Source organism: Psittacula echo (genome assembly GCF_963264785.1).
Source record: "Psittacula echo genome assembly, chromosome: 4".
NCBI lineage: Eukaryota > Metazoa > Chordata > Aves > Psittaciformes > Psittacidae > Psittacula > Psittacula echo.
This window is the reverse complement of record NC_137738.1, coordinates 6454734-6465452: the sequence shown is the minus strand read 5'-3', so window position 1 is coordinate 6465452 and position 10719 is coordinate 6454734. Positions and strand designations below refer to the sequence as shown.

The 10719-nt window shown below is 53.1% G+C and overlaps 1 protein-coding gene and 1 pseudogene across 5 annotated transcripts; one reads left to right on the top strand and one right to left on the bottom strand.

Moving 5' to 3' along the window:
• The first annotated feature begins 121 nt into the window (after positions 1–121).
• On the top strand, positions 122–6915 carry RRP36 (ribosomal RNA processing 36). Of its 4 annotated transcripts, none has more exons than XR_013956636.1 (8): positions 122–311; positions 2791–2929; positions 4319–4385; positions 5185–5289; positions 5405–5479; positions 5587–5704; positions 5921–6126; positions 6763–6915. XR_013956636.1 is itself a non-coding variant. In XM_080616027.1 (7 exons), the coding sequence occupies exons 1-7, from the start codon at positions 134–136 to the stop codon at positions 6058–6060; spliced, it is 822 nt and encodes a 273-aa protein (XP_080472153.1). In that variant the 5' UTR covers positions 122–133; the 3' UTR covers positions 6061–6748. The 4 variants fall into 4 exon arrangements, 1 of the variants encoding a protein (XP_080472153.1); XR_013956637.1 differs by having other exon boundaries at positions 6750–6915; XR_013956638.1 differs by having other exon boundaries at positions 5921–6258; positions 6750–6915.
• A 2309-nt stretch (positions 6916–9224) lies between these two features.
• LOC308220279 (transmembrane protein 121 pseudogene) lies at positions 9225–10719 on the bottom strand (annotated as a pseudogene). Its single transcript has one exon. The product of its transcript is annotated as a transmembrane protein 121 pseudogene (transcript).

Genomic DNA, 10719 nt, shown 5'->3' with positions numbered 1-10719 from the left:
CGTGGGCCCCAGCCGCGCACGCGCACTACGCGCCCTGCCTGAGCCAATAAACGCCTTTCCCCACCCGCGTGGTTCCGTGTTACTCGCGCACCGCCACTTCCGCTTCCGTGGGCAGCTTCCGGTTTCCCTGGGGATGCGGCGGCCGCGGCCCGGCGGGCGCGGCGCCGCTGCTGAGGAGCAGCAGCAGCAGCAGCATGAGCCGCTCGCGGGGCTGGAGGTGGCGGACAGCGACAGCGACCACAGCAGCGACGACAGCAGCGACGACAGCGAGAGTCCCCCGGGGGAGGAGGCGGCTGGGGCCTGCGGGACAGGTGAGGGCTGCCTCGCCCCGGCGGGCCCTCCGGGGAGGGCGGCGGTCCCAGCGCCGGAGGTGCCGTCACCCCTCAGGGCGCTGAGCACGATGAGGCGGGTTCGGTCTTGGCATCTCCCCGAGGCAGCGCATCTCCCACTGTGGTCGTGCAGTCACCGCCGCCTGTGCGGTGCGAAGGGAATTGGCAGCGGCTTGGTCTCTTTCCCCCATTCCAGCTCCTTCACTCCAGTGTTGTTTAGCGTGGTTTGGCGGATTTTTGTCCAGTCTGGACGAGGGCACAGATGACACTGAGCTGGCTGGGAGTGCTGATCTGCGGGAGGAGTCTGGACATGCTGGATCCATGGGTTGTGGCCAATAGTGTGAGGTTTAACCAGGCTCAGTGATGGGTCCTGCATTTGGGCCACACCAAGCCCATGCAGCGCTCCAGGCTTGGGAAGAGTGGCTGGAAAGCTGCTCATGGAAAAGGACCTGAGGGTGCAGCTTGAGGCTGTTTCCTCTTGTCCTATACTTTGTTGCTTGGGAGCAGAGCCCAGCCCCCTCCTGGCTCCATCCTCCTTTCAGGCAGTTGTGGAGAGTGATAAGGTCCTCCCTGAGCCTTCTCCAGACTAAACCCCCCCCAGGTCCCTCAGCCATTCCCCATCACACTTGTGCTCCAGACCCTTTACTAGATTAGATATAAGGAAGAAGTTCTTTACTGTAAGGGTGGTGAGGCACTGGAATGGGTTGCCCAAGGAAGTTGTGAATGCTCCATCCCTGGCAGTGTTCAAGGCCAGGTTGTATGCAGCCTTGAGTGATGTGGTTTAGTGTGAGGTGTCCCTGCCCATGGGAGGGGGGTTGGAACTGGATGATCTTAAGGTCCTTTCCAGCCCGAACCGTTCTACAATTGCCCTTCTCTGTACCCACTCCAGCAACTCAATGTCTGTCTTATAGTGAGGGGCTCAGAACAGAACACAAGATTCGAGGTGCGGCTTCACCAGTGCCCAGTACAGGGGGATGATCACTGCCCTGGCTGTTGGCCACACTGGTGCTGATACAGGCCAGGATGCTGTTGGCTGCTTCTTGGCTCATGTTCAGCTCCATCAATCAGCACCTGCAGGTCCTTTTCCTCCAGGCAGCTTTCCAGCCACTCTGCCCCAAGCTTGGAGCATTTCTCTGACATCTTGTAAGCCTTTGCTATTTTAAGGGTATTGTTTTGGAAGTGCAGCCAAATGGAGTATTGTAGTGAAAGTGACCGTGTCTTGTCTGTCTCCATGGAACGTCAGAATAACTTCCACATCATTCTTCCTTCCCTTTAATGCTTTCTTTGTCCCTTTTGACTGTCCTTGCTCAGAGTCTTTTGTTTGTGTGGCAATGCTTTGAGTATTCAGTGAGACTCAGCTATTACCCTCTATAGTGATTAATTGCTCTGTACACCAGGATCTTGTATAACTAGCATGGATTTTTCTTATAGTGCAGCAGCCTAGAGCTGTCTGCACTGAATCTGAACAGCAGCACAGTGGCACCTGCTTTTGTCTAAGTCCTGGAATCATTTGTTTTCTGGATAGACAGTGTTCCCTTAACCCTTCCCAGAGGACTGACGAGCTTTGACAGAGCAGGGTTCCTGGGTGCTCCGAGAAAGGAAAAAGAAAACATCACTTGAGGCAGCACTTTGATACCCTCAGTGCATTTACTGCATGATGCGAGTAGATTCTGAAGTAGGAAGTCTTGGTGATTGCCAAGATGAGAGTGACTGGGAGGGTGAGTCCATGCTCTGAGCCAGTGTGACTGACCTTATGTTGATCCCTGAATTTGGCAACAGATGTGGGCAGAGCACGCAGTAAGCTGTGTCGTGGGGCAGTGCGCTGGGTTTGCATGGCAAGGGTTTGGTAGCAGGGGGGCTACAGGGGTGGCTTCTGTGAGAAGATGCCAGAAGCTTCCCTCATGTCTCATTAGTTCAGCCTTGGTCAAGGGCTTTAGCGATGGCAATAGCACCTCTGTGATAACATTAGAGGGCAAGAGCACCTCTTCTCTGGAGACAGGCTGAGAGAGCTGGTCTGGTTCAGCCTGGAGAAGAGCAGGCTCCTTAAGGGGAGACCTCAGAGCAGCCTCCAGTCCCTAAAGGGGCCAACAAGAAATATGGAGAGAGGCTTTCGACAAAGGCCTGTAGGGACAGGACAAGGGGGAATGGCTTTAACCTGACAGAGGGGAGATTGAGATGAGACATTAGGAAGAAATTCTTCCCTGTGAGGGTGCTGAGGCCCTGGCACAGGGTGCCCAGAGAAGCTGTGGCTGCCGCATCCCTGGCAGTGTTCAAGGCCAGGTTGGACAGGGCTTGGAGCAACCTGCTCTAGTGGAAGGTGTCCCTGCCCATGGCAGGGGGTTGGAACTGGATGAGCTTTAAGGTCCCTTCCAGCACAAACCAGTCTGGGGTTCTGTGAATGAGGGGGTGGGAAGTGCCTTGGGAAGCTGTTCAGTTCAGGTATCTCCTCACTTTCTTCCAGATCTCTCTCATGTGTCTTTTGAGGAACTGCTGCAAATGCAGAATGACTCAAGAACAAGCGTGTGCAAGCAAGTGACCAGTGGGAAGAAAACTGCCAAACCTACCAAAGCTACAGCGAAGCAGCAGCAAGGCAAAAAGGGGTAAAGAGGTGGCTCTGTCCCCCAGAAAACTGCCTGTGTGTTCTCTGCACTGCAGAAGTTATACTGGGAGCTCTTTGCTGTGTTTCCGTTGCCTTGGAGCTGGTGTAGCTGTCCTTTAATGTGCTACATGATAACGTGTTTCACTATAGTGTTTCATTTGGGAATGCTCTGTTGCTGTTTCAGAGCTCTTGATATCCTGTCCTGTTCAAATCCCCAACCTGTTACTTGATAGCTAAATCAACACTCAGTTCCTTTGCACCCTCTGTGTTAAGGCTTTTTTAACCCATGCATGCTATGCTTGTCTCTGAAGCTGTATAATAGTGCTTTTCTTATGTTCCTTGGGCCCTACGTTGTTACCTGCTGTTTTCTAACCCCCTTCCAGCCCATGAGCATTTTCTGCCTGGCTCCTGCTGGCTGGGGAGTTGTAGGGACAGCAACTTGTTCTGGAATCTCATTCCTCCTGATGCTCGTCTGTGTTGAAACCTCCTCACTCCCCCAGCATTCATCATCACAGACTGTTCCCTGTGTTCAACGCAACAAAAACCATCAGATCTAGATCTTTTCATGGTGCTCCTCATGCCCTCACTGGTAACAGCTGTAATACCATTACCCTTTGTATGCTTTACTTAGCTGGTTTTCAGTCCTTAGGGTTGTGTCCGAGTGATTTGTACAGTTTTCCTTTGTTACACTGGTATTTCTTAACCTATTGATGAATCTCTATTGATTAATGTTTCTTTTGCTGTGAACAGTTGATTACAATAATAGTTCTGCTCTATCTTTTACCCAGGTCTGGGGGGCTTTGAGTAGTGCAACATCTTCACACAGTGTCTCTCTTTCTGCCACACAGTTTATATAATCCTGTTTTTCTTTAATTCCCCTAATCCTTTAAAGTAGTGCATTGCTGTAAATCTCACATGCTGTTTCTCTCATGGTTTTGTTTGGAAGTGAGCTGCTTAGAGAAAGAGCTTCAGGGAAATGCCCTGGAACTGAGCTGGCTTCAGCTTTGGCCTCTCAAATCAGGCTCTCAAATCAGTGCAGAAATTCCCAACTGTGTTCTCACTTTGCAGTGTATTAGTCAGGAGTGGATGAGTTGGTAGGCCAGGAATAGAAGAGGGTTGGTGCATGATGAATGAAAATATGGAGAGGGAGAGGAATAATCATGTGGCCCATTTACTGATAGGATGGTGTTACAGATCAGTTATAGATTGTTTGGTTGTAGTAGCCTTGACCAAGGCACCTCTCTGTAGGTATGGTGAGCATTGAGTGGAGAATCTGCTGCTCTGGCACTGTGCACTAATACTCTCATGAGGGTCTGGCTGACCTCCTGACACGTTACCTGTGCCTCATTCTGTCCTCTGCTGCTCCTAAGTACACTTTCCTCTTTTTCAGGCCATTGGAGATGTCTGCCAAGAAGCCTGTACCTTTTCTGCGCCAGGTCGTCCCTGTCAGAAAGAAGGTGAGTGCTCCTCTCCCCAGCTGGGGAGCTGACTTCCCTCAGTGCTGCTGATAGACGACACGGGCTGTTTCTGGAGGGTCAGGGCTCGGTGAGCACAGGTAGTGCTGGTGTTTCTCTGAGTGCAGGAGCAGCTGCCCTCTGTATAACCTGCTGCCCTGCAGGATGTACAACTAGAGGAGTAACTCAAATGTTTGAGCCCCACGTGTACCTAGAAGATGTAGTGGCTGCCACCAGTGACAGCTGCACTGAAAGCTGTGGTCATTGTTCAGTACTAATCACCCTGGAAGTTCAAATGTCCACCTAGTTTCTAATCTGAGCATAACATTGATTTATCAGTGCTGGATTATCTTAATATATTAATTTCCACAGTCAGAGATCTCTTTTTGTGTGTCTTTTTTGTATGACCTGACCCAGGTAATCTGTGAAAACCTAGATAGGTCTGAATTCCCAAATCCATCACCATGACAACACATGTTCAGCCAGCTCTTGGTCTGGGAGTTACAGGTGTTTGGAGGCAGCACTTCAGTTGCTGTTCTTTGAATTGGCTGCTCCTGGGTGGTAGACTTGCATATGGAAATGCCAGTTGCTTGGCAGACTGGATGCAGGTGTGATTGACTTGGTGAGGGACTGCTGCCCCATTACTGGACTCTATCTTTGCCAACTGCAGATGTTTTCAGTGGTGGTGCATGATATTGCTAGTACAAAAAAAGACAAGGTCTGATCCATGGAAGGACAGTAAACAGGCTGTTAACAGGATTATCTTGGCCACAGGTCTTACCTTTACCTTCCCTGCCTTCAGGTCCACAGAGACCCTCGATTTGATGACCTGTCTGGAGAGTATAAGCCTGAAATATTTATGAAGACTTACAGCTTCCTGGACAGTATCAAGAAGCAGGAGAAAGAGGTGATGCTGTGTGCCTCTCTTGGTCAGAAGAGCCTTGCTTCGGCAAGGGCAGCTTCTGCCTTTCGCAGTGGAGGTGGCAGCAGGCAGTGATCCAGCTTTCTGCTGTCTTCTTCAGATGATTCAGAAGCAGCTGAAAAAATGCCGGAATGTGGAGCAGAAGGAGAAACTCCAGCAGCTCCTGAACCGCATGGTGAGTTCAGTGCAGCATCTCCTCTCCTGTGAGGCAATGCACTAGAGGAGAGGGTGTGTGCCCTGAGGTCTGCCTAGATGCTGACATAGGTCATCCTTTCTGTGCAGACACAGCAAGAACAGGCACAGAAAAAGCAGCAGAAATTGAGGGAGAGGGAGCTGTCTTGGAAGAGACAACAGAGGGAATTGGCCAAGCAGGGAAAGAAGCCCTTCTTCCTAAAGAAATGTAAGTACTCATGCTGCAGGAAGACCTAGCACTGCTGACAGGAATTCCAGCACTGGAATTGAGCTGACCATAATATTCCACGGAGCTGTGGAGAGATTGTTCTAGTGCTGGTATTCAAGCGACGAGCCAGGGAGGGAGAGGTGAGGAAGGGCTGGTCTGTAGAGGTGATTCAGGCTTCATTTGGAAGTTTAAAACCTTGCTCCCTCTTCTTTATAGCTGAGATGAAGAAACTGGAGCTAGCTGATAAGTATGCAGAGTTGAAGAGGAGTGGGAAGCTGGAAAGCTTCCTGAGCAAGAAGAGGAAGAGGAATGCCATCAAAGACAAGCGCCACCTGCCCTCGCAGAAGAACTTGTGACTGCTGGACAGATGTGCTCTTGTCTGGCACTGGGACTCGCTCTGCCCGAGCCAGGCCCTCTTCCCGGTATCCATCACTGTACAGTGCTGACGTAGGGCAGCAGAGTCTGAACTAAAGAAGATAGTGCTTTTTGTGGCTGAAATGTCGTCTTCGCTGTGGTTTACACCACACCTGGGTGGTGACAAGTCTGTCATGCAGGTGTGCTTGTCACTGAGAGCTGTCCCTGTCCTTGCACCTGCCCGTCTCTTCCTGTAGCTGTGAGAGCACAAGCCCTACCCTGCATTGCTGCCTCTACTCCAGGTCTCACTATTCACCACCTGAGGTGGGAATAGGAAGCCTCTTGGCCTCTCTTGGGCAGAGAGGCTCTGGTTCAGAGCAGGGCTAGCACTGGCTTCAGACCAGGTTGCCCAGGGCTTTTTCAGCTGGCTCTGGGAAAATCCAAGGACAGGTGCTACCACCTCTCTTGGCCTCTGATCCACTGCTTTGGGCATCTCAAGATGCAAACTCCTTTTAATCCTGATCTAGGAAACCTGCCTGGTTTTAGTCCCTAAATATTGTCTTGTTCTCAGGGAAGTGCCTGTCCTCATCTTCTCTTGTCATAGGTCTGGGGGGTGGGGGAAAAAGAGGTCTGTTAGGTCTCCCCAAAGCCTTCTCTTCCTGAGTGTGAATAAACTCTGTTGTTTCCTCAGCCTTTCCTTGCAGTGCTTGTGCCTCTGACAACTTTCACATCCTCAAATGGAGTCAGCCCAGAGGACCAGCATCTGTCTTCTGGGGGAGCAGCCTGGATGCAGTGTCTGGATGTAGTCTCACAAGTGCAGTGTACAAAATAAAACGCCTCTGTTTGCCTTTATTCCTGGCAGCACTGCCAGTACAGACGAAAGTGAACCTCTGGGAGTTAATGCTTCTCTCTCCAACGTTATATTTGAGCACCAGCTCTCGTTTCTCCTCACTCATTGTCCCCATCTCCTGTAGCTGTGCTGACAAGGAGGTGTGGATGTGACGCAGACAAGCTGACAGGTCAGTGCATGTGCTGGGTGAGTGCCTCAGCTCTGCAGGGCACAGTGGCCCTGGGCACAGCTGTGCTGTGGGGAGCCTGGAAAAGGGCCTTGTGATGGGCAAGAGATGGAATGATGAGCAATTCCATCACACCCACCCAACGGTGCTGCTAAGCATCTGCATTTCCTGTGGGTGCGGCAAGATCTGCTCTGGTGATGGGTTTTGGGGTGACTTGGGCAAGGCAGGAGAAATGGGACATACCAGCTTGGCTAGAGACCACATGGGGATCCTTGGCTGCCTTTAATCTGTGTGTGGCTTACTGCTTTGTGCTGTGCCCGGCTGCTGCTTCCTCTTCTTGCCTCAGGATGTGGCATGCAGAGCCAGCAGCATCCTTGTGCTTTCAGAGGAGAGTTTGGTGGCAGCACCAAGCCCAAGGCTATCCTGACTCTTGTGGCATTGATCTGCTGGTTTCTGCTCTCATGTTTTAATCCAAAGGTGAACAAACCTCTACGTGTACTTCAGTACAAGAAGGGAAGAAGACCAGGGCCTGGACAGGCTGGAGGTGGCTCACCCCTGTGTCACAGCTGCCAGGGCCATGCTGAGGGGCCATGTGGGAGCAGCATTCCTGAGTCCATGTATACCCATCCCTGCTGGTAGGTCCTGCCCAGCTGGGAACAGACCTAGTGCACCCCCACAGCAGCCCTGCCTTCTGCTCCTCTGGAACCAAATGCCTCTGTCCTGCAAGGTGGGCGGTCACCCACTTCTGTTCAGCACATTAGTGGTGAGGGGTGAGCCCCCAGGCGTGTCACTGCCTGCCAGCTCCTGGACCCATAATCTGCAGCAGGGGAAGTCCTGGGGCATTGCCCAGCTCAACCACTGCTGTGGTGGCACTGGGGCAGGTGGCAGTGGGTCCAGAGAAGGGAACGGAGCTGGTGAAGGGCCTGGAGCACAAGTGTGATGGGGAACGGCTGAGGGACCTGGGGGGGTTCAGTCTGGAGAAGAGAAGGCTCAGGGGGTACCTTATTGCTCTCTAAAACTGCCTGACAGGAGGATGGAGTCAGGAGGTGGCTGGGCTCTGCTCCCAAGGAACAAGGGATAGGACAAGGATGCTGGGGAGGGACTATTCATCAGGGACTGTAGTGACAGGACAAGGGGTAACGGGTTCAAACTTAAACAGGGGAAGTTTAGATTGGATATAAGGAAGAAATTCTTTACTGAGAGGGTGGTGAGGCACTGGAATGGGTTGCCCAGGGAGGTTGTGAATGCTCCATCCTTGGTGGTTTTCAAGGCCAGGTTGGATGAGGTCTTGGGTGACGTGGTTTAGTGTGGGGTGTCCCTGCCCATGGCAGGGGGGTTGGAACTAGATGATCTTGAGGTCCTTTCCAACCCTAACTATTCTATGATTCTATGACAAGAGGAAACAGCCTCAATCTGCTCCAGGGGAGGTTTAAACTGGGTATTGGGAACAATTCCTTTCCCAAAGGGCAGTCAGGCATTGGAACAGGCTGCACAGGGCAGTGGTGGAGTCACTGTCCCTGCAAGTGTTCATAAACAGTGTAGAGGAGGCCCTCAGTGACATGGGTTACTGGTGGCTTTGGAACTGTTGGACCTGATGATCTTGAAGGTCTTTTCCAACCCAGCTGCTTCTGTGATTCTATGCTTTTAACATCTCCAGAGAGATTTCTACCGTGAGGGAAGCTGCTCTTCCCTGCGGCCTCCCAGCATAAGGAGTCAGTTGGGTTATTATACTCATTCCTAATGCTGTCCTGGCCATGTGTCTCTTACCAGCCTACCCTGGTGTCCCCCTCAGGTGGAATGTAGGGACTTGCTTTGGGGGTCCCTGGGGAAGGCAGCCATTGGGCATGGTTGGCACCACTACTGTAACTGCATCTGATTGCACAGGCAGTAATGGCTGATAAAGCTTCTACCCCTACCCCCCAGTGACACCCTGAAATCCCACCAGACTCACAAGGACCCTTCCTCTCCCAACTGCTGGCCAAGAGGAATGGCTTCAGACCCAGGTGCCTGGGAGGCTCTCCCCAGGTCACTGAATGAGGCCCTGTTCCCCATCTGCGCTCTGCAGCTCGTCATGCCATCACCTGAGGGACAGGCACCCACAGGAGCCAGGGGGCCTGCCTGCCAGCAGGGACACACACAGGACAAGGCTGCAGGGCTCAGGTCTTTTATTGCAAAGAGAGAGATACAAAAAAGGACAGTCCTCCCTCAGGGCCCCCCAGGCTTATATCTGGCTGAGAGGAGTGATGGGCAGAGGGAGGCCCAGCCCATGCTCCCCCAGCACAGAGAGCAGGCTGTCACCAAGCACTGAGCTAGGGACCGCAACAGCAGTGCCCCTGTGCAGCCCTCAGTCTGAGTCCTGCTTGGCCAGAGGGCATGGGGAGCAATTGGAGGGGGCAGGCAAACTGGGCCTCATCCTCCTCCATTCTGCTGCCCCGCTTGCTCAGTGGGGTGCTGAGGTCCTGAGCTGCTCTGCAGCTGTAGAGAGCTCCTGTGGGGGCCTCTTGCCATGCGACCCCTGAGGACCAGAGCAGCTTTGCCCAGGGAGGGAGGGAGCAGGGTCACTGCCCTCTGTCCAGGAGGGAAGCTCAGTGGCCCGCCTCAGGCCTGCAGGTACAGCAGTGTCCAGGCTGTGGTCCCTGCTGCCTTGTCACGTGTTGTCCTGGGCCAGCTCTTCGGGGCAGGCAGGCTGGTCCCGTGCCTTGTGCAGCCCCGGGGAGGGCTGGGCCTGGGAGCTGTGCTGTGGGGCCTGCTCCAGCCCTGGGGGCACGTGGTGCTGGTGCCGCTGGTACTGCACGAACGTGCAGACCTTCAGGGCGATGGCCAGCAAGTTCTTGCCCATGAAGATGCTGGAGACACGGGCATCCCTGAAGAAAAGCATGTTGCTGCCTCGGATGAAGATGGTGGTGATGTTGACAGTGAGCATGCTCAGCATGGGGTACAGCATCATCCGGTGAGGCATGATGCCAATCCCTTGCATGCTGATTTCGCAGAGGGACACGCAAGGGAGGACCAGGAGCAAGATGTAGCAGTAGAAGAACATGATGCCCTCAGCCCAGAGCGGCAGCCCCTTCTTCTGGGGCTCCCACAGGTTAGCCTGAATGTCCAGCACGTCCAGCATGTCCACAATGACCCAGAAGAGGCGGTTGCGGAGATCTTCCTTCTTCTTGAATGTCCTGACATACTCCATGTGCTCTGTGGCGACCAACAACATGTAGAGGGCTGGGATGCAGATGGAGAGCAGCAAGGTCAGTGCTTTGCGGGCTATGAGATCCAGGCTTTTCCGGTCAGCTTTATAGTTCTGGTACACAAAGTAGACTTTGATCTCCAGAACGAAGACATACAGGAACCAGAGGATCATGGCATAGCCTCTCTTAGCTGTCTTTACCTCTGCCCCAACCCAGATGGCCACATAGCGGAGTACCAGCAGGAAGCACACATCACCCACTGCCACCATGACACAGATGCTCAGCTTCCTGGAGCCCTGGCTCTGCTCCACCAGGTAGGCATCCATGAGGACAAGGCTGGTCATGATGAGCACTGTGGAGAGGCAAATGTGGGGCTTGCTGACAGGTGGTGGGGGAACCATCCTGCACAGAGGAACAGGCAGGGCCATCAGGGAGTTGTTGGCATTCCCCATCACCACTC